Genomic DNA, 24,382 nt, shown 5'->3' on the forward strand with positions numbered 1-24,382 from the left:
ACCAACCCGCCTGCGCAGCGTGGTGAATATGGGCAAAGCACATGAATTTGTGCCATTTTTTGGCGCGAACTTATGACAGCCTATGTCCAGCAGTGGACTGTGATAGGCTGAAATGATAATGTTGGTGAAGTGATGAAAAATTTTAGAGTGAAATTGAAGTACCCTGAGTCAGTAATTACGACTTTTATAACCCCTACGCCAGCACAGTAAATGAGGCGTTATACAAAAAAATAATGTGTATTCCAAACGACCGAGTACACTATAAAACGATGCCAATCATAAATAAAAACGTTAAATTAACAAAAGCCAGACCCCATTGTGTATTGTGAACACGTCCACCGCAAAACAGCTGAAATCCAATTTCCTCGTGATTAATGACTGACTCGATACAAAATAAAGAAATAAGTGATTAATGTTTCAAGTCTTTGTGTTTTTACGATGGAAAGGTTCATTTGTTGATCATCGATGAAACGATTTAAATTTCCTCCACGTTATCACAACAGACGACTTCGTTGTTGTCATTTTATTATTATTTGGAGACAGGGAAACTAAAAATGAGTAATTTAGACTATCTCCGTGCACTGCTTTAGGCAGGCAGTTATAAATCTTTAACGATGCATATTTTTTAAGTGATCAGTTCTTTCTGTTGCGAATTTACCGAATCTACGCTTTTCTAAAATCTTTTAATATGTTTGTCATGAAAATTGCTTAATATTACATTTCTGGTGGTTATTAGATGAATTTCGATATTACCGTAGTTTGAATACTTATTTGTAGCGGCTTACGAAATTTTCGCTACAGTATGTGTCTTCGTGTAGATCCGTTGTATTTCGTTTGTTTGTCATCTATAGGTACTGATTATTGTCTTGGCCTGTGAATTATCAAACTCGTGAAATTAAATAAAAAGAAAAATTTAAAAGATATACTCTCACCGACTGGTATGAAATATACTTAACTACCTTTTTTTTCATACATATGAAATGTACACAAAAATGTCATAAAAATCGATTGAACCGTTTCGGAGGCGTGTGTTCACAAATACCGTGACACGAGACTTTTACGTTTTAGATAAAAATCTGCTGTTATTCATAAACATAAATAAAATAACGTAGGCGTAATAAGTATTTTCAATAATAAATAGATGGAGGCTAAAATACCCTTTATACGCTGTATATACCTGTATAGTTTATCTTCGCTAATTTATATTGAATAATACACAAAAAATTCTTACTGTAGTTGCTTTTAAGTAACCATGCGTAAAGCCAGGTACGTTAACGATGCTTCCACCTAAACTACGAGCCTTTCAGCTTCAATTCCGAGCTTCTATTCGCTACTTGTCGTTACCATTGTTTCTCGATTATATCGAATTCTCAATCTTTATTAAAAAAATTTCTCTATACTTCTGGAAAACTATAACCAGAGAATTTTTAACCGACTACGAAAAAAAGGAGGAGGTTATTCAATTCGACCGTATATATATATCAAAATTGATTTTTTGAATGCACTGATTTTACGAATAAATATCATTCTTTCTAGACGAAAAGTTCACCTAAAGAAAGTAATAAGGAAGAAGAAACTTGAAACATCAAAATTTTCTAAAGTTTAAATTAAAGTGGGTAAAATAATTTTAGAATACACTTACAAATACATGTAAAAAATAAAAAAAAAATTACAATAATTTTATGTGTCATTATGACACCCATGCGCATTATTAGATGTACACGTTATAAATAATTGTATTTCTTGCGAACGAAAAAAAAATTACTTCAGTTACATCGCCCAGTAATACGATGTGGTCCACGAAAAATAGTCAAGTAAATACGCATTATTAGGTATATAACTCAAGAAGTAGTTGTCAGATCTCAATTAAATTTACATGGAACCACATGACACGCACCACCTCTCAATTAAAATAAAATTTCTGAGGTAACATACATAAAAATAAAAAAAAATTGAATTTAGAACCTCCCACAAAAAAGTATATTTATTTATGATTGTGTAAAATCTACGTTCAAAAGAGTAATTTAGCAATTTTATCATTTAGAACTTGTTTCTTAATTAAAGATTATTAAGAAAAATGTAAAAACAATATTATGGAATTTGACATTGGTAGGGGATGGTTTACTGAGAAGCGTGAAAGGTAGCGAGTAAATTACTCCAATCTATTTACGTGAGTGTAGAAACAGGCGAGCTAACTGCCACCTCAGCGTATATTGAATGGTCCTCCCGTTTCAAACATTTGGTACATTATACAAGGCTCACGTACAACATTAACGACTTTAAGACGTTTAACACAGCGGTTAAAATCGCATAATAAAACTAAGGATCGGTCTTAAGTAATACCATTTTGAAGGTATGTATTTAGTCACGTCATGGTGTAAAACGTGAAAGTAAGAATGAGGCATGAGGTTTTGTTGATGGTTTTAAAATTAAATTTTGGTTTAAAACAATATTAAGTGTATTTACAAGTAATATGATTATGTGATCTAATAGAAATTTTTACCTTTACATTTAATCAGAATAAAAATCAAAATGAAAAATAATTTATTCAAGAAGGCTTCAAAGGCACTTTCGATTCGTCATATTACAAATTAAAATTTTAAAGTGATTATACAAATACAAGCTACCACTGATTTGAAGTTTAGATTCAGCAGAGAAGACTCGGCAAGAAATTCAGTTACTCTTTGGAAATAACGTATAAACTTTGTTTATATTATTGACGAATATAATCTTACATAATCTGTAAAATGTAATAAAGCTAGAGAGTATATTGGTCACCTCAAGGCCTCAGAATTTCATATTTACTCATCATCTATTTATATATTTACATTTCTAATCCGATATTGGAGCATAAAATGTGACAACACAAGTGTCAACGACGCTAACACACGCCTATCAATTCTTTATTAACTAAGTTTAACGAACATTTTTTATTTAACTAACATTTCTTATTACTAAGCCTCGATGCGTTAAGCGAAACAAATCAGCGTTATTTTTGAACAAGGTAAAAAGGAGCTCAGTACGCTACTTGAATTTTAAAGAGAAAAATAACGTCAGGGTTCGGAAAAGCTACGATGAAGCGTTTAAAATTGATTGATTATTTTTTGCTTAACCTTATAAACACAATATTTTTTTACAATTATGCTGAACTTAGCATAACGCAATGATGTGACAATTTGGAAAAATTATCGTGTAAATAATTGTCTCAATCGTTAAGTCTAATCCAACCGGTATGTGTAAATTGGTACCTATGTTTCTATTATATATATATTCATTTATATATGTATTATTTATATATTAGCTTATTGAAAAAAAAATGTAGGTATACAGGTGGCTGTTGCCTATAACACGTATAACGACGCCTTATAGACGACTGCAACACTACCTTGATAGCAGTATTTTTTAGCTGTGATCTTCTGTAAAGTTGAGATACTTCCCCAGTAGGGCTGCTCCATATTTTGAGCAGGGGAAGTCCCGCTGTGCCCTACCTCAGTAATTTTATATATAGCTTTTTACAAATATATTTAAGAACTAGCTATGCCCGCGATTTCAACCGCATTGAAAAAAAGTTTTTGGTCAGTTCGCAGAGTTAGAAAATTAAATAAATGTCTAAAATAAAAGTAGGCTAAGTTACTACTTATTACATCAGCTATCTGCCAATAAAATGATATATAATGATATTTCACATTGTTTTAATCATTCTAAGATTCTTTTATATGCAGACGACATGAAAAGTTTCTGTCCTATTCGCACTCAAAGAGACGCATATTGTTTGCAACTTGATCTTCAGACTTTGAGGCATACTGTCAGCTTAATAATCTTGATTTAAACGTAAATAAATGCTTTGTCTGCACTTTTACTCGTACCACTAGCAACCTTTTACTTTCTGAAGGGGTCAGCGTTAACCAGAGTTGCTGCTATAAAAGATTTGGGAGTCATCTTTGATTCTAAATTACGGTTCGATAATCACATTGACACGATTGTTTCTAAAGCATCAAAGGCTCTAGGCTTTGTTATGAGACTTTCTTCAGAATTTAAGAATATAAAAACATTAAAAATATTGTATTGTGTATTTGTGCGCAGCCACCTCGAATACGCGTCCGAAGTTTGGAATCCCATGTACGCTACATACATTAATCGCATTGAAAGTATCCAAAAACGCTTTCTTCGCCATCTGCAATTTAAATGTCAAATATTCGACACTAATTATGAATCAAGATGCCAGCGGCATCATATCCTTCCTCTGTATCAGCGCAGGCAAATGAGTGATATAATTTACCTTTCTAAATTGTCGAATGGGTTATTGGATAGTCCTGAGCTCTTGGCAAAGGTTGGATTAAATGTACCATATTATACACGCGGGAACAAACATATGCTTTTACACGTACCATTTGCATCCACAAATTATAGAAAGAATTCATTTACTATTCGTGCTTGTAGGTCTTTCAACTTGATTTCCAGCGAGTGTGATATTGATTTATATCACACTACTTCTGCTAAATTAAAGCAATTACTAAATAAAAGCTTTTTCTGTTAAAGCTTTGTTAACTAAAAGTTTAAAATTAACCGAACAATACAACCTACAAACACAGAACTTTGTTTGCTCACATTTTTTTTTCTTTTCTTTATGCACAATTTTATGAATACTGTTTAATATTTTAATTTCCTACTTGTCCAACACAACACTATTGTTAATTTATTGCTACACGTGGAAACTTGTCAATGGCCTTCTGTTGTTATAATTTATATTATTGTTAATGTTAGCTGTAAGTTTCCCAAATAAAATAAAATAAAATAAAAGTCGTTTCAGAGATTAGCTAGAACAAACAGACAGACAAGCAGATAGACAGACAGATAAAAATTGTAAAAAAAATATTTTGGTATATGTACCGTGTATACATACATATGCATTTAGTTAAAACGGTTATTTTAATATTACAAACAGACAATCCAATTTTATTTATTTGTATAGATGTAATAATAGGGAAATATCTATACTAATATTATAAAGAGGAAATATTTGATTGTTTGTTTGTTTGCATTGAATAGGTTCCAAAACTACTGAACCGATTTGAAAATTTCTTTCACTGTTGGGAAGCTACACTATCCGCGATGACATAGGCTATATTATATTTTCAAAAAAAATTAGGAGTCTCACTAAAACTCCGACAGTGTAACTCAAAGTGTAAAATTTACATCGCGTGCGCTGCGAAAACTATTGATGATAGAATAAAATAATGTGACTGTGATGTGACTTAGCAGAAAACAGAATTATTTACAAAAAGTTACGCGACAACATATTATATTATCTAACTATTATAGTTATGCGACCGATTGTCTGACGCCGCGTTGGCGCAACGGTCACAGCCATGGCTTGTACCTGTTGCGCTGGCGGTTGCGGGTTCGATCCCCGCACATGACAAACATTTGTATTGGCCATACAGGTGTTTGCCGTGGTCTGGGTGTTCGTGCAGTCCTTGTGGGTCTCCCCACCGTGCCTCGGAGAGCACGTTAAGCCGTCGGTCCCGGTTGTTATCATGTACACCTGATAGCGATCGTTACTCATAGTAGGGAATATATCCGCCAACCCGCATTGGAGCAGCGTGGTGGATTAAGCTCTGATCCTTCTCCTACACGGGGAAAGAGGCCTATGCCCAACAGTGGGATTTTACAGGCTGAAGCGAAGCGAAATAGTTATGCCACAATAAGTGTTCTTTAATTTTAATATTTTAATTGAAATTCCGCCGCTAGAAAAGGCTTTTTATTTGTACCTTGGTATTAATTCTTATCAAAATAAATTACTTCATATTCAAGACTGCTTCAATATCTTTATATAACTTTTTGAGTTATTCAATTCAAATATTCCATTCGAAAGATATCAAGAGTTAAAAATGTAATTATTAGAAAATATTATTATTAGTATTAGAATTTTATTATTTAGATTTATTAGTATTAGAAAATATAATTAAAAAAAAACTCGCCTGCATGAAGAACAGCTAATAGAAAATCAACTGATAAGATACGCACGAAAAACATAACCCTTACTTTGCAGTCGGGTAAAAAGTTTTGTGGTCACAGCTTACCCTGCTCTGCTAGCCTTATGCGATTTAGGTGTCATTGGGGTACAGGTAATTTATTTTTTAAGTAACCTCACGCAAAAAGGTTTTATGTACGTGTATTATAATTTTTAATTTTGATTTTCTTTTGCTAAATACTCGGACTCGCTGCTAGTCTATACATATAATAATAGTGAACATAGTGTTACATAAATAATATGGTAGGAAAATCAAAACTGTACATTGAATATTTTTTTTAAAGAATACTTGGGATGTGATCTACAATCGATACCGAAGCCAAAAATATAGTTTTTAGAATTTTTGTCTGTTTGTCTGTTTGTCTGTATGTATGTCCGGGATAAACTCAAAAAGTACTGCATGGATTTACTTAAAATTTGGCGCAGTATAATAACTAAAAAATATTGTTAAAAGGAGTCCCTTTAGGCAAGGTTCCGAAGATACTGGCAGCGTTCCCCCTTTGAATAGCTAGACTTTTCTTTTAAGCTGTAGTACAAGTTCGGCGCGTGCTAGGCTTTTGGCCGTGGGTACGCATGAGGCCGGCTACTGACTTCACGCGTACCCTTCGTCAAATACAATATAAATATATATACTTAAGGTTTTTTAGTTTAATGTAATTTATCTTATTATTATTATTATATCTTTTCATTTGAAATGGTAAATTAAATGTTTTATCTTTAAAATTACGATAATAAATACCTATTTTGTAATGTATTGAAATAATATTGCAATATAATTAAATCAGTCTATAAATAAAGACATTCTGTAGTATATTTAGTATCAGCATTGCACCCGTGCGAAGCCGGGGCGGGTCGCTAGTATTGAATAAAAGAATATAATTGATTCAACATACCTTCCGAGTCCAATTTTATTTAAATTTCCTCGTGTCGACCTTCGCTCTGAATTAATTTTCAATCACCCTATCTAACCTTGTTTATTTATTGATTTTTAATTACATTTTAATTTTATCAAATATATATTTGTTAAATGTATGTTAAGCTTTTTTTTTATTTAAATTTTAATTTTCAAGTATTGAGGCGTATTATTTTCAACATTGCATTCGAATTACGAACTAAAGCTTACTTTCTCTATTTCGATGATGAGTCCAAAACTGCCCTAGTGAGATATATATAATTATATAATAATAATAATTAGAATAATTATTAGAATTAAATTAAATAACAATAACTATAATAGAATAATCACTTACGACTATGGTTTTTTTTTTTTTTTTTTTTCTACATGCTCCATTAATTTTATAATGCACTACATGCTTTATAATTTACATTATGTGACTTACATTGTTAATTTACCGCATTGTCGACGGCCACTCTCATTTTTCTAAACCAGCGCCCGCCGCCAGTTTCGCGAGCACATCCTCAATAACATTCGCATCCCTATTATGGATCGCCATTTTGAGGCTGTGCTCGAGAATTTGCCTACGGTTAGCCTCCACCGCCCTTCTGACGAAGTGGCCAATTGCGTCGTCCTTGTCGTCGGTGTAATAGACACAGGTGTTAGTGTGTCTAGTCACCGCGACCACCGCATGCGAGACACTATCATGGATTCGAAGCCTCTCCGCCCTCGTCTGGATAACAATGACGTTTTCACTCGTCTGTCCCTGCGCCTCATGAATGGTCAGGATTCTCGACCCCTCCCCAGCTCCGTATCCCCGACCTATCAACGCCTTCTTCTCCTCTTGCGTGAAAGTCAGGTACAGGGTCCGGTCCTGTTCTGCTGGTATTCGTGAGTCGGTGAATCCTTCCATGCGCAACGAGTGGATGATCGGGCTCGAGCTGTAGATCCCGTCGTACACCTCACTGATGGCGAAAGCAACGTCTTTTGGGTTTCGATGCGTGCAGGACAACTCGCATGAGATACCTACTGTCAGGTAAGGTCTGCTGTACCGCATCTCGAACAGGTTTTCCCTGTCGATGTACGGCAGCTGGTTTACGTCTCCGATGAGGACCACCTCTTCAGCTGCCGATAGCCGGGCAGCCATGACTATGGCTCCGAAATGGTTCATAAGGGCTTCGTCTACCGTTAATCGGCTTATCTTAACGCCCTCACGAAAACCATTTGCCAGTATGGACGCCATTGTGCGCACCTTCGTTTTGGCCTTATTGCCATAGCGGTGCGCCAGCTTCTCTTTAAGGTCTTTCGCTGCCTCGATCGTAGTTGTGACTACGACTTCGCCGTCCTCATCGAAGTTCCCGACTATGTGAGTTGTCTTGCCGCATCCGGGTACCCCGTTTGTCCATCTCAGTCGCGGTAGCTTCCAAGCCCCGAAAGCGCCTTCGGCGTCCGGGTCACTCATGATGGTTTTAGCCATCCCGAGCACCCTATCACCCAGCATCACTCTCGTGCACTTGGCCACCACCACCAATGGGTCCCCTTTCGGTGTGTGAAAGGTCTGAATCTCGTCGTTCTGTCCCTCGTCCTCGACTGCGTCCACGAAGCCTGACGTGATGTTGTATGCAGCCATATATCTTCCCGACATGTTGCCCTTGAGGACTTGCCGGGTGTTGTTATTATAAATGGCTGCTTCGGCTTCTTCGAGTTCCACCTCCAGCAACTTTTCATGGTTGTACTGGTAGGTCTGCATGATTTTCTTGCATATGGCCAGGCTTACCTCGCGGTTAGCATTTGTTATGGCCAGGAACTCGATCAGCGCATTTTCCGCATGCTGTAGTAGTGTGGATGCTGGTCGAAGTCTGGGTGGTGTTACTTGCCCCATGTCGGCCCTCGTTCGAGTGGCTGATGGTGCTTGAGAGTACCTCGGACTTTCGTCCTTGGTAAATCTGCTTATTGCTTTCATTTGCAGCTCACTCGTTACCGCCAATTTTGGGGAAAGGTGGGACAGTCGTTTACCTCTTTTGGGGGAGATGGTAGCCTGGACGAACTTTGCTATCGCCATCAGTCGGGGCTTCGCCTTTTGAGTATTATCTTCGGGGTCGCGTCGTCCCTCCATTTTCTTTTTTGCCTCAGCCTTTTGTTGCAGTCGCTCCGAGCCACTGAGAGCAGTCTCCTCGAGAGTCGGCCATACAGGGGGTGAAAGTGGTTGTGATCTGGGCTTTAAGTAGCCCAGATCCTCCCCCCTGTCCTCATAGGCTATGATTTGGTGGTGTCTTGACGCTAGTAGGCAGCCGTATCTGTCCGATACGCCACCTCTATCGTAACCAACTCTCATAGAGTCCACGCTGATTTTTCCAGGGACACCCCCGGAGGATTCACCCAGCTGTTGCAGCCACGAGCTGGCCTGCGCAAAGGCTGACTTCTCCCCCCACTCGAATAGCACTATCGCTTTATTGTGCAATTGCACCAGACGGCAGGCAGAGTCGTCCCCGTATTTTTGCGCAAGCGTATCGATTTTTGATTTTTTAACGCTTGTTTTTTCTGTGCTACCTTTTAACAGCAGGGCGAGCCCCGGGGAAACCACCAGTCGATCCCGCCCCTCGAAGCGATAGAAACTTACTCCCAATCTCTCCGCTTCATTGTCCATGAAGAGGGCTATGCATTTGGTGCTTATGCCCACTTCTCCGCTACGGTTGCCTTCTCCAAGTAGGGACTCTATCGTCTTGCTCGGAGCAGGTGATTCCGGAGGTGCGTTTTGATTGGCCCTCCTCTGTATAATCTTCAGCAGAGGAGACCGGATGGTCTGGGTGATGTGGCCCAGCAGCGTTCGGGGTTATGGGCACTGAATGGCAGGCACGGTAGTCGACCGATCTGTTTGTTGTGTTTGTGTATGTGTAATTGTATTTGTATTTGCGGTGACTGTGTGTGTGGTCTGTGGTAGGGATGTCACAGCTAGAGGTAGAGCGGTTGAGCCGTTTCTTTTGGCAGCCCTTGATGCGGCGCTTCTTGCGAATGCGAGGAAGACAGCCCTTTCGGCATCATTCTCCATGATGGTGTGGAGCGAAGATTGCTCTAGTCCCATCTGGAGTTTTATTTCCAAATCCAGTCTCTCTTTGCTAAATCTCGGGCATTCTAATATGATATGTAGAATCGTCTCCTCGAATCCGGATCGCAAATACACGAAGGACCGTCTCGGAGGTGGAATCTGTGAAGATACGCCGCAAATCCTCCGTAGTCGGTCAGAATCTGGGTGTCGACAGGTGTTAGCGCCGATTTCCTTACCAGTTTGCAAGCGGTCTTTGCATCTGGTAGGAATATTTTCGTAACCGATCCAGTTTCCGAAGAATTGTATCTATCCTATGTTAAGCTTTAAGTATATATAACAAGATTTTAATTCAATATTTATACCTATTATAATACGAGACAATTACCTCTGCCCCGGGGCTATCTGGAAAAGACCAACACAGCAACAGACAGTGCAGCAATAGATCACCTTTTTTACATCTCTTAGCTTTGTTTTGTTCTTTTTGAATGTAATATTTCTGCTTTCGAGCAAGGTTTTAATCATCTGTAAGCAAGGTAGGTAAAGTTTCTATTGATGTTCTGGGATGACAGCGGGAGTAACTCAAGATCAAACTCTTGCTATCAAGCAGATACACTTGTTTCCTACCCTAGTAGACATAATTGTGTTTGCTCGCAAACGAAAAAAAACCGACTTCAATTACATCGAAGAGTAATACAACGTAGATCGACGAAAAAATAGTCAAGTAATTACGCGTTATCAAAGATTACTCAAAAAGTAGTTATCAGATCTCAATAAAATTTATATCTGACCACATGATAAACATCAACTTTCGATTAAATTAAAAATTATCAAAATCGGTATACCCAGTAAAAATTTATTGCGGATTTTCAAGAGTTTCCCTCGATTTCTCTGGGATCCCATCATCAGATTCTGTTTCCTTATCATGGTACCAAACTAAGGATATCCCCTTTCCAACAAAAAAGAATTATCAAAATCGGTACATCCAGTAGAAAGTTATGCGGTATAATACAACGTAGGTCGACGAAAAAAGCGTCAAGTAAAAACGCATTATTAGATATAACTCGAAAAGTAGTTGTTAGATCTCAAATAAATTTAAATGGGACCAAATGACACACACCACCTTTCGATTAAAAGAAAATATCATTAAAACATACATTAAAAAAAATAAAAAAAAAACAGTCGAATTGAGAACCTCCTCCTTTTTTGGAAGTCGGTTGACAAAAATACGCACGGCTGTACGGTGATTAAGTACTATTGAATCATAAAATCTTACTTACTAATTTTGAGATAGATTGATGGCCATTTGGCCTCCGCGACCCTTAAGGGCAATCACGTTACCCACTTAACTAGTACAATTTATCAACTGTTACCGATCAATACCAGGCTTATAACAGCAGCTGAGGCCGAACATATTCCAACATAATAAAAAAAATTAACTAGCAGACCGCAGAATATCATTTGTTTTTTGTTTTAGAAGTGAAACCTCTTTCTCGTTGACTCGTTGTGATTTAGAACTTGATGAAACGAAAATGCGTCACGATATCATTGGCCTTAGTCAGTCTATTACAGACGGGGTCGGCAGATCGGGTTTTAAATGAAGCTTTCCTTCTCTAGGACCCTGATGATTTTGAGCCAGGTTTTTCCCTCGGTCGCCTTTTTCGCGCGGAAGAAAGGAGGTGGTACTATTCTCTATTAAACTCGGCCGACACCACACGGCGTGTCACGATAAAGCATCAAACACATAAATCTATAGAAGAGAAAGAGACAGAATATGAATGATACGCGGTTTGCATGGCGCTTACGACTTATGACTATATTTACGACTATTCATGAGATTGTGATTATTGTCGATAGAACAAACCGCAACGGCTGACCTTCCTACGAATTTTCAGAAGTTTCACTTCTGCTGTGTGTGAATTGCACACACATTTTTTTTATCATACAAATCCTGTCCTGACAAAAAATAACAAAAAAAACTACCGAGTACAATAGTCGTTCGGGAGGAGGTATTAGCGTATTTACATTTCAGCCATTAAATTTTCATGTAATTGTGTGTATAGAATACTAGCTGACCCGACAAACCTTTTTTTTACCGCTGTAGTCGCGGTGACTAGACACACCAACACCTGTGTCTATTAACACCGACGACCGTGACGACGCAATTGGTCGCTTTGTGGCGAGGGCAGCGGAGATGACGGACAAGAAAATCCTTGAGCATAGTCTCAAGATGGCCATTCACCATAGAGATGCTGCCGTCATTGAGAATGTGCTCAAAATGTTGGAAAATGTAGTGGTGTGAAGACATCATTGTATTGTAAGTCTAAATATTAGAATCCAATATATAACATTCTAATTAAAATTCTAAATTATATATTACAGCTGAACCGATTTTTGTAAAATTTTGTGTGCATATTGGGTAGGTTTGAGAATCGAACATCTATTTTTCATCCTTCTAAATGTTAAGGGTAGTACACGCCTAATTTTTTTTTAATTTTTAGAATTTATTTCGTTTAACCCTTAACCGGAATCGTGGGTCCATTTTGACCCGACAACGACAAAAAAATCGTTTAATTTCAAAACGCGAACATCAACACTTTTGCGCGCCAACGTAATGTCATTACGTCGTTTGTTGCGACGGGTGCCGGATGCGTGGCGCTTTGAATTTACTGGAAGTGTAAGTACGAGCCGTCGTTGGGTCCAATCGGACCCACGATTCCAGGTACGTTTTTTTTTTTTTCAAATGTGTATATATATATTTTAAATTATTTTGACACAATTCTGAAATAATGGCGCGTAGTCTTAGCGAAAACGATATCCAGGAGCTATTGTTGGATGAAAATGATACAGAACCAGAACCTTTGAGTGATTTCGAACCTTGTGACGAAGAAAACATAAGTGACAATGAAAATTCGGAACATGAAGCCACTTTTCAATCAAGTGACTATTCATCTGACGATAATGTCGAAGATGAAAGTAAAGGAGAAGGTAATGCACTGTCATCTAAAACTTACTATAGAGGCAAAAATAGGTTTAAGTGGTCTAAGACATCGCCTAGTAGCTCCAGAATCAGAAGTCACAACATTATTACTGACCTACCTGGGATCGTTGGTCCAGCTCGTGATAAACAACAACGAACAACAAGAAAGAAGAACAGTTTATTCTTCATTTTCAATGGATCTGAAGAATAGAATTGATAATTTCCTGGGGCCAGCTGTTGATGTACCGCAAAATACACAACAAGAAACTTCCACTCAAAGTGGGTCACGAAAGAGAGGAAGATGAAGATTATGTGGTCCAAAGATTGAAAATAAACAATCGCAAAAGTGTGGTAGATGCTGCAAATTTATATGTAAGCTTCACGTACAAAAAAAATTTTGTATAGCAAGTGCCTTACATAGAATAAGTAAAAGACTGATAACAATTTTACGGTTTTAGAATAGGTTGTCATTTTTTTTTATTTTCAGTTGATCTCACAAAGAATTTATATTTTTGTTAACTTCAAGATACGTAGAACTCTAAACTATTGTAAAATTTTAAAGCTTTTTTGTTTTTATTATTTTTTGATATGGCCAAAGAAGAAGACCAGATAAAAATGACCAAATGTAGAACCTAAGATTAAAAGTAAAAAAAAAAATATAATTTCATGATGTAAACGAATAAAAGTTCATTTATATATTACATAACAATTGTTTTAATGTATTTATAACCCATCTAAGTGATAATTTCTTCTGTATTAAATAATAGCGTTGATTTTAATTAAAGGGTCCATTTGGACCCAAGATTCCAGTAATGTAGAACCATTTAGCGATTCCGGTTAAGGGTTAAAAACAATCGTTTTTTAAGAAAAACTGCCAAATTGAACTTCTTAAAAACTAGATTGAACCAACACTACTTTAGCGAATGTACTATTTAACGGTTGAAGTAATGATAAGATCTTCGCTAAGTCCACCAACTTTTTATTAAAGAATAATCTTGACGTCTATCAAAATATATTTTTTATGAACAAAATAAAAACAAGAAATGAGGTTTCATTATAATTTCCATATTAAAAAATCTATATATGTGGATACGCCACACTACGAACTCGATATTGGTCCTACAACTTTGGTTTAATATACCAAGCTACTAAAATAATTAAAAAACCTATCACATGTCTTGAAATGAATATAAATATACAAGACTTAAAGTTATTTTGAATATATTATGTATATTTATTGATTGATTGATTGGTTTAATTAATTATTATTTTTTAAATTAATTAATTATAATTAAGTAAAAAAATATACATAGTGAAAATATATTAATATACATAGCCATTAAACCAATCTGTTATCTTTTATTCAATATATTTCCTTATGATTACATTTTTAAATATATTTATAAAAAAGACAAATAAAAATATTTAAAAATATAAAAGTAGTAGTTCTCCGGTGGCAGGTTGAGGCCCAGGCCGCCGGTAGTTAAGGTTCCAGGCTGAGGAACCTCCTCACAATGCGGGCCGTTTCAATCAACACTGCCTTTTGAATCCGACTGGATCCGTGGGATGTATAATCTCATCACAGACGTTCGAGGACGGTGTATTACGCTGTTAACAGTTTACGGACTTGGCGATCGAGGGAATCTAATTCCGTTTGAGTCTATCTCAAAATGCCAAAGGTATAGACGATTAAGGGCATATCCCAACTGTTAAAGGCACGTACCTTGTTACCGCCCGAAAGAAAGCTATTGAGAACTGTCTTCAGCCGGCCAAAGAATCGTTCTTTTACAATCTGTTATTATTATTATTTTGTTTTTATCTGTTCGTTTTAATGAAAGCATGTATGATGAATTGATGATGTATGATGAAAAGATGTTTGAATGTACTGCGTGGCTACGGTACTAAAGAATATAGCCACCCTCTCTTCCCGTGGGTGTCATAAGAGGTGACTAAGGGATAACACAGTTCCGCTACCACCTTGGAACTTAAAAAGCCGACCGGTGGCAGGATAACCATCCAACTGCTGGCTTTGAAATACACAGGCCGACGACGGGCAGCAGCGTCTTCGACGCAACGAAGCCAGCCCTGCGATCACCAACCCGCCTGCCCAGCGTGGTGACTATGGGCAAAACACATGAGTTCACGTTATTTTTGGCGTAAACTTGTGGAGGCCTATGTCTAGCAGTGGACTGTTATAGGCTGTAATGATGATGTAGTGATGATGATGATAATGATGAATAGACAGGAAAATTCGTGACACATCCCATGTGATTTGAATCTGATGGTGGAATCAGGACTATGATTTATAGTGGTATGACATCTATAGATCCCTAATTCCAAATATCTGCTGGGGGGGTTTGTGGGTTCGATTCTAACCCCGAGTCTGGATGTAATTTATATATTTATTTATATATGTATCACTTGAAAACTATTATATTGAAAAAAATATAGCTATATCAGTCGGCTGTTACCTGTAACACAAGCATTAAGTTGGCAAGCAATAAGCAACAGACGACCGTGTGTGTGTTGTAAATATTTATCTCTCAAGTAGTGTTGTGAGGAAAGTTCCTGTGGTGCGTACTGTTCGCTTTTTTTCGCCGTAGTTGTATAAGAAACGCATTAGGATATCCACCGACTTTTACAAAATTATATGAAATAGGCATTACAAACGCCAATGCTCAAAGCGTAACAACAAACATCTGTATTGCCTCTATGAATTTCTGTCACGTACAGGAACTGAACTTACGATTAACACATCAGTTAGTTGCTAGATCAACACGTCAAAGTTACAAGCCATAGGACAAAATTTCTCGGTATGTTTAAAGTTTTAATGTTATCGAATTGCATTTTAGTCGCTGTATCTCGGCTAGTCAAGAGTATAACCGGAATTCCAGTGACTTACAGAAACTTTGTTTGGTTGGACAAGCTGGGGATAAGCTACGTTCGAAGTCCACCTAGGTGTCACGACTTTTACCGCAATTAAACAACTTTTATTTATTAGAATTTATAGCTTTTGTCTTCTTTGACTTACGGTTTTAAGACAATCAGTTTTTATTTGAATGTTTTACTCTACATAGATTAGTTTTAATATTACATTGTTCTTAAGCAAAGTCAGTACCGCACCGTTAGAGTATAATAAATTCTTTATTGTAAAAATATTTGAAATGTACTTCCCATAAACTTTCGTTTGTTACTCATTACTTAAAATAATTAAGACAAAAAGTACGATATATTCTATCCTTAAGACATATTTAAACATTTCATAATCTATCTTACTAATAACAATATAATGTGGCGATTAATTTTTTGTTTTTGACTAGATCGAAAAACAAGCGTAGGGCTCAACTGATGGTATGCGATTACCGTAGCTTATAAGCGTCTGCAACACCAGAAGCTTCGCAAGCGCATTGTCGATCCCATTTCTAGTTTTCCCCACAAGCTCTGGTCACCCAACTCACCAACAGGATAGCTACAATATTTGAAAACAGTGTTATTTAGCTGTGATCTTCGTAAGGTCGAGGTACTTCCCCAGTCGGGCTGCTCCATATTTCGAACAGGAAATTTCCTGCTGTGCCCTAGCTCAGTTAACTAACAGCTTAGCTTACAATGTATGCTAAGAGGATACATAGGTACATTGAAACAACTACTTACAACACAGCACATAGTCTAATAGTGCTTACAAATACTTATACAATTTGAAAAGCCATCTATTATATCATTCTTTTATTCTCTATCTTCTTTTATTTTCTTTCTTTACCTCTCTATCTTCTTATTCTATTAAATCATTCTTTCAGTGGTAAGCTAATTTGGCAATCATATTTTTACTGGACAGTCTCACCAAGTGCGTACCAAATACTTTGAATCTCGACTGTAACTTAAATAACTTTCAAATTTTAAAAAAGTCAATCTTAAACCAAAACAATAAATAAAAATCGTAAATTATAAAAATAAGTTTATTTTGTAAAACCATTTCATAAGTACCCAAAAAATAAGAATCAAACAAATTAAACTATTACAAAACCTTCGAATAAATTATTAGAAATCAATTTATATTTAAATTTATTAAAAAATAATATTTTATTTATTTATTTATTATTAATGTACACCAAAATGCAGACGCATATAAAGAAATGAATATAACTAATGAATATTTTATTCGGTACTGGTATTTTACCTTAAGTTTAAAATTAATTTACGATAAAAATTAACCGCTAAGATAGAACAATTATGAAACTATAACAATAAATACTTAGAAACTTATTCTACCAAAAATCCCATAAATGAGACAATTTTCTTATACAGTAAACTGAAGTAACATACGCATATTATTTCAATTTTTTTTAATTAAACTTCTACCGTCTTCTGTTTTTCAATTCCTGCAATAAATTTCTGACCAATCTTTATTCCAATTTGTGACTGAATAGACCTATTGATAATATTAGCGCAATCCTTATTCTCAATTATGCTGACGTGGTTTCCTTCTACAAAATGAACGATCACGGGGCTTTCCGTGAATTTGTCGAGACCATAGTTATCTTCAATTACCAAAAATGGTGGAGTTTCTTTTGGACGCAGTAGTTCTATTGGCGCTTTGACTTTGTTCAATCCATTGATATTTGTGATAATTTTTAGACGGTCAAATGCAGCTTTCGCTATTGATTCTATGAATTTATTTGAGTATAGTTGCTGAGCAGGACATACTTTGATAGCGTATTGAATTTTGTCATCGTATGAATCAATTTCTTTAAGCTCTTCTACGAGAGTAGCAGTGACGTCATTATTCGGAGCTACAATATCGATCACGTGAGAGATCAAACTGTTCTGTAGATCACTGTCATTTTTAAAAGACATAGTTAAGCTAACCATTCCATAAAGGAAGTCAGGACTGCCATCAATAGCAAACAGAGAGCCCTCGTGACCTGAATAAAATATTTCATTAAATTTACCAATAATAAATTATATTTATACATTTATACTTAATAAATAAATAGAATTGTAGTTTATTAAATGATCAAAACTGTTAGATACAAGTCAACCAAAGTTTAATTGGTACTATACTCTACAATTTATATTGTAAACCATTAGACTATTTAAAATGCAAACAAACCTTCACTTTCCAAAATTTCTGCCAATTTCAACATGGGTAATGTACCAAAACTATAGCCAAGAAGTACGTATGGACTACCTGGACTCAACCTCGATTTGATAGTCTGAAATAAAATTTCATACTTTAATTCTAAATAAAATGTAACCAAAAGAAATTTTACTAACTATATAAAATTTTGTTTTTCAGATACCAAGTCCTTTTTACCTTATGTAACCTATTGACCAGATCATCTAAGGTATCAGACTTTTCTTCAAAACCGTACTGCAGCACACAAATCTTAATTTTTAGCCTACGACACAAGGACGCCATTCCCGAAGCACATCCTTCGAGACCGGGCAGCACGAACATAAGGATTTCATTTTCATGGACCGATACGTCAGTCTGTAAAACAAATTAATTCCAATTAAATTTCAAAAAACGTAATTTATATTTTTTGTCAAATATGCCTGCTACTTACTACTGCTTACTATTTTTACCTGATTAATAGCTATTTTTATATGCGGCAAATGCAGTAATTTTTGACCAGTTTCGTATTTTACTGGGATTAAACTAATTATGACTAGATAAAGCTCTAAACAAAAATAAATATCTACTCAAAGTGGGAACCGAACGGATTGCCATCAATAACGACGAAGCGTTCGACTATTCAAAAGTAATAATTTATCTAAAACATAATGAAGTCTAAATAAATATTTCTGTTAAAGCTTAAATTTAATAAGCATTTCTGTCTTGTAAAATCAAATAAATAATCTTAAATCCTTACTTCTGATCCATCGCTGATCATAGTCGGCACATACATGAAGGGTTCAGTAGCCGATTTCTCGTCACCGAAATTTCTAATAAGGACACGTACACCAGCTGCATCTTCTGGCACGACTACGCGAGCCGCTATCGAAGTTGATGCTTCTGCTTCTTTTTGAGCTGCTATTTCAACCAATCTGTTGGTAATTACAATTCATAAAGTGATCATTTAGTTAAAGTTTAGTGCACCCGTGACTAGTGACCACTGTGCCTGCAATATTACCCAAAAATCAACAAATATGCTAAATATCCCCCTTTTCTCCAGTTTTACTTATAAATCATAACCCTACTAGGTAAAAACTTAATAACGAAGCTTAAAAGCTAAATTATTGTAGAATAGTTACCTTGCAAATGTCAACGTTCTGATATCTTGTGCTGTCAAGAATACCTCAAATTCTCTTTCAAGGGTCTGTTTGATCTCGACAGCCATCATACTGTCCATACCGAGTTCCGCGAGAGTCACTTGTTGGGATACTGTCTTTAGATCCTTAATACCTGGTGTGTAGACAAAAAAATACTTTAAATCATTGATAATTCCATTTAATTGTCAAAAAATCAACATTTCCGTAGATGATTCTAGATGTTTGTTGGCTTAAGATTTTGATTGAAGATCTTTCGATTTTGGCGAGATTGATGTCTTATTGTAATTTTTTAAACGACTTCAAAAAGGAGGAGGTTACTCAATTCGACCGTATATATATATATATATATATATATATATATATATATATATATATATATATATATACACACGGTCGTATATATTCTCCTTTTTTGAAGTTAGTTAAAAAGGAACGTAATTATAAACTTAAAATCCTCTCAAAGTCGAGAATAACATAAGACAATTATTTTTTATACTTGCCCATGATTTGTGCAACAGCATCTACAATGTTGCCACATCCAGAGCCTCCAGCCTTCTTTTCTGCTACTACAATTGAAGAAACTATCACTGCATCCTGCTTCAAGAACTTGTCGAGAGACAAAAGACAGGAAGAAATCCTCTGTTGAAGAGTTCCACCAATTTCCAGTTGGACATCTTCATCTTGCATATCGGCCACAAGACCCACCTACGAAAGTAACATTTTTCATTTAATAACTTAATTCTTCATTATTAATTAATTTGTAACTTAAAAGTTAATTGTGTAATATTATATTTTGACAATGTTAACGCAGCGGTCACAGCACTGGCTATTGAACTTGCGATGGCGGATTCGATTCTCTCTAATGAGAAACATTTGTTAATTTCAAAAGGCATTGGTGTTTCTGTATTGAGTGTGTTTACAAACCCTTTACACTGTAGTTAATCTCACTTGAATCCGTGAAGCGTTTAATTTGTTTTTTTTTTGTCGCCTAACAATGCTAAAAGTAAATAGTATGTTCATATAAAGAAACTATATAACAAATAAAAACGGAAATTGAATATAGAATGTTTTTAATTATAAATTTTTCTAACCAGTCGTTGTGTAAAATGTCGCTTTGATCGATTTAGGCCTTGTTTCTGTTAGACTTTTTAAATTACAAAACAACATTTAGTTTATAGCATTGAATGATATATTTATAGTTGAAACGTGATGTTGATAATAGTTTATGTCACTTCACACGGTTGCAAAAACTATCAGTATTCCTCTACTATATTATGCATGTATTATATATATAATATACATATATTATAACTTCCTCTGGAATCACTCTATTTTCTTAAGAAAACCGTATCAAAATTCGTTTCGTAGTTTTAATGATCTATGCATATATAGACAGCGGGAAGCGACTTTGTTTTATACTACGTTAATATATTTTATTTATATCTAAGTTTTGGCCAAAAAGGCGTGTACTAATATTTGTTGTTGTCTGTTCATGTGCCATGAACTAAATAGTTTTAGATCCTGTATATATTATAAACAGTGCTGTTATTGATAGAACTAAAATATTCATTTGATATGGAATTTATTTAAATGCCATTTTTTTCCTTTTAGGCTGTCTGTCCTTGGTTGAACTACATTATTGTTCTCGAGAAAGGTCTTAGAAAGTGTTAAGTGTGAAGTCTCTCTCTCTCATTAAAATTGTCCTTATTTAATTCTTTCTGCCAACCAGCTTATCTGCCGAACTTCATACTACCTATACATGAACATTTTTTAGTTTTATTTTACATATAAAAACCTGGTCCTGACAATAATTAATAATAATAAATAAATATCTTTGTCGCACACACGATTGGCTGTACCTAAGTTGCGTAACTTAATGCTCGTGTCATAGGTAAATGACATCCAACTGATATAGCTATTTTTTTAGATAAACATACATAGAAATAACACATATAAATAAAAATGGATGTTGCTAAGCGCATAACTCGAGAATGGGTCGACCAATTCGGCTAACAGCTAATTTTTTGTTTGTATGTTCCTTAAGGCCCACCGAAGGTTTTAATATTTAAAAAAATTAAAAACAAGATTAATTTATACTATTAACTTTTGACATAACGAAGTCTGTCTGGCAGCTAGTACATACATAAATGAATAAATATTATACCCAGACTTAGGTGGAAACTGAACCCAGAAAGGCCGGAGCAGAAAGCAGGGCCCACACAAACTGCGTCAAACGGGTCTGGTGACAATAACAAGAAAAAAAAGGATTGTCTACGAATTAATATAGTATAACTTACGTCTCCAACAGCACCCCACTGTACAGCGAGCGCGGGCAGACCGGCCTTCTTCCTCAACTCGCAAATCCTCTCCATCACGGAGTTGGAGAAACCGTAGTTAGTCTGACCAGCATTACCACGACCGCAAGACACAGACGAAAATATTACGAAGTCCCTGATGGGGTAAAACGATAATTAAAGTAATCTTACATTATTAAGTTTTTATAAATTATATCGGTCACCAACCCGCCCGCCCTCGTGGTGACTACGGGCAAAACACATGAGTTCACTCCATTTTTGGCGCAAACTTATGGAGGCCTATATTCAGCAGTGGGCTGTACTCGTATTAGGCTGGAGTGATAGAATGAAATTATATCGACGTATTTTACAAATGTGTTACAAATATTAAAATAAAAAATGCAATATTTATAATTCACTAGCTGACGTATTTTGCGTTCTGAGAAAAGCGTTCAGGTTAAATAGAACAAATTCTGGACGGCACGAAATATACTTTACGATACTTTCTCATGCCTACCAAAAATATCCAAAAAATTATGAAAATCGGTTGAGTTATTTCAGAATCAACAAGTTTTGGAATTGTTATTAACAATTTCGTAATGTAATTCTCAACACTAATTATAACTAAATTAAAAAAATAACGATAGAGGCACTATTTAAATATGAAAAAAAAAATCAATAACTTACTTCAATTGTGGGCACAATTTTCTTGACAATTTATCCAGATTCATTGTTGCCATTGCCTTTGGCGCGTACGATATTTTAAACGTTTCTGGGGTTTGGTTCTGGAAGATGCTATCCTTTAATATCACAGCCAAGTTGAATATAGCCTCGACGGTTCCCATAGCGTTCGCCATCTTTAACATTTCTTCACAACCCTTCTCTGTTGTGATATCGTGAGTTGAAATTTGAACATCGGCTCCGTAGCCCGCCCATGCTCTGTTATAACATTTTACACTCAATATTAGAAAACGTTTAATAAATAAAAACTTTCTGTATTTATGTCTTTTCGTGTAATATATGATTCTATAATCATATACTGGCGACTTCTGTCTGTTCATATTTTTTTTACACGATAAGTGGTCATCAATATACCATAATTATACTAAAACGTTCTCCGAAACACACTGCATCGTACGGTTAAAGTATTATGCCAATCGTTTCAGTAGTTTTCGCAGTATAAACGGAATAAAAAACCGGTTCTCCATTTATTACTATAGGTATAGATATATATATATATCATCAATCATCATTGTATATTAATGCGCTAAGATTAAGATGTTTGCCTCCCTTTTTAGAAAAAACCTCAAAAGTTCTCCACATAAATTATACATTATTTAATAGATAATTGCTAGTTCTACCGGCATCCACTACAAAAAAAAAATATCATTGCTTTTGTTTTTGTAAATTAATTAGTAATTAAAATTATATATATGACGGCTTTGAAAAACGTCATTTTGAAAAACGTCAACAAGATAGACGGCAAGTAATTTTTTTGTTCAATTTCAGGCTATTTTTTCCTCAAATCAACGCTGGCGAAACCGCGGAGTCCAGCTAGGAGAACTATATACTTGAATATAAAAGAAGTTTTGCCATCATTGAACTATTTGAAGTGCATTTTTATTAAAAACAAAAGTTTTTTTTTCTCTTGTCGTAAATGACATTAAGCGTCTCAATTTTTTTTTTTCATTTTGTTAGTACAAATTTAAATTTTTGATTTTAATAAGTGGGGCATTAAACATGTTTAAAATCTATATTTACTATTATTTACTCGAAAACGATAAAACGATAAATTCACAACATCATCTTATATTTCATCTGTTTAGACCATATTTGTTCGCTATATTTATCAATAAAAACAAATTTTAAAACTGAAACATTAAGTCACAATCACTCACCTCAACCGCGATGATTGATACCCGTTACTGATTCCTCTCCTAGAAGTAAGAAGCACTTTCCTGGCTCCTCTCATAATGAGCCAATCAGCAAGTTCCAACCCAAAGCCTCCAAGACCTCCAACCACGACATACGAGAGATTTTCGTCACACATGTATCTTAAGAAAAATAAAATCATAATAATAAACTAATTTTTGATAACACTGACTCTAAATGTATATGGGACAGTATACGGTGGGAATGTTAAAATAACTTACGATATTCCAAAATATTAATAATAAATATTTATTAACAATAGTTTAAAAATATAAAGATGGGTTCTTTATAAATAAACCAATCTAAGAATAAAAAGAAAATTCATTTAATCTTGACGATCCCAATTAGGATAAGGAAATAATCTTATTAAATTAGTGTATTATCATCAGTCCTCGATAAGTCTACTAAGTTTAAACGAAATCTGAACGTTTGAAGTGGGTCAAAATAAATTGCAAAGGAGTCGGTTACAAACATACAAACATACAGGTGAAGCTTATAAAAAACGAGTAAAAATATTCACTAGCTATGTCGATACACATTTTCCTGTCTTGTCAACTGTCAAAGGAAATGAAGTTACAATGATTGTTCCGTTTTCCGAATTTTTTTAAATTTCTGCGCAATTTTTCAAACTTTATTTCGTAAGATAAAAAATTATGCGTGTTGGTCTACCCGTTCTTAAGTGTTACACTTAGCAACACACGTAGCCATACATTATTTTATTTTGATTGATTTATTTTTTATTTTTAGCTGACTTGAAAAAAGAAGAGGTTCTCAATTCGACTGTATTGGATTTTCCTTGTGACTTTTACTGGTTGTACTGATTTTGATGATTCTTTTTTTAATCGAAAACTGGTGTTAGTCGTGTGGGCTAAGATCTAGATTAGGTAAAACCGAATTAGAAAAACCGAATTATGGGGTTTTTGGGTGTGGAGGG

At 35.2% G+C, this 24,382-nt stretch overlaps 1 protein-coding gene across 1 annotated transcript in view; it reads right to left on the reverse strand.

Annotated features, from left to right (window-relative positions):
• Positions 1 to 16,891: 16,891 nt before the first annotated feature.
• LOC123663365 (fatty acid synthase) overlaps positions 16,892 to 24,382 on the reverse strand; it is a 35,845-nt gene continuing 28,354 nt past the window's right edge. Inside the window, exons 32-40 of the mRNA XM_045598055.1 lie at positions 23,415 to 23,570; positions 22,204 to 22,455; positions 21,520 to 21,673; positions 19,723 to 19,927; positions 19,205 to 19,355; positions 18,823 to 18,997; positions 18,264 to 18,440; positions 18,060 to 18,162; positions 16,892 to 17,871 (exon numbers count right to left, since the gene is read on the reverse strand). Of these exons, the coding sequence (XP_045454011.1) occupies positions 17,297 to 17,871; positions 18,060 to 18,162; positions 18,264 to 18,440; positions 18,823 to 18,997; positions 19,205 to 19,355; positions 19,723 to 19,927; positions 21,520 to 21,673; positions 22,204 to 22,455; positions 23,415 to 23,570 (1,948 nt within the window). The 3' untranslated portion in view covers positions 16,892 to 17,296. The remainder of the gene's footprint in view (positions 17,872 to 18,059; positions 18,163 to 18,263; positions 18,441 to 18,822; positions 18,998 to 19,204; positions 19,356 to 19,722; positions 19,928 to 21,519; positions 21,674 to 22,203; positions 22,456 to 23,414; positions 23,571 to 24,382) is intronic.

Source organism: Melitaea cinxia, chromosome 20 (assembly GCF_905220565.1).
Source record: "Melitaea cinxia chromosome 20, ilMelCinx1.1, whole genome shotgun sequence".
Taxonomy (NCBI): Eukaryota; Metazoa; Arthropoda; class Insecta; order Lepidoptera; family Nymphalidae; genus Melitaea; species Melitaea cinxia.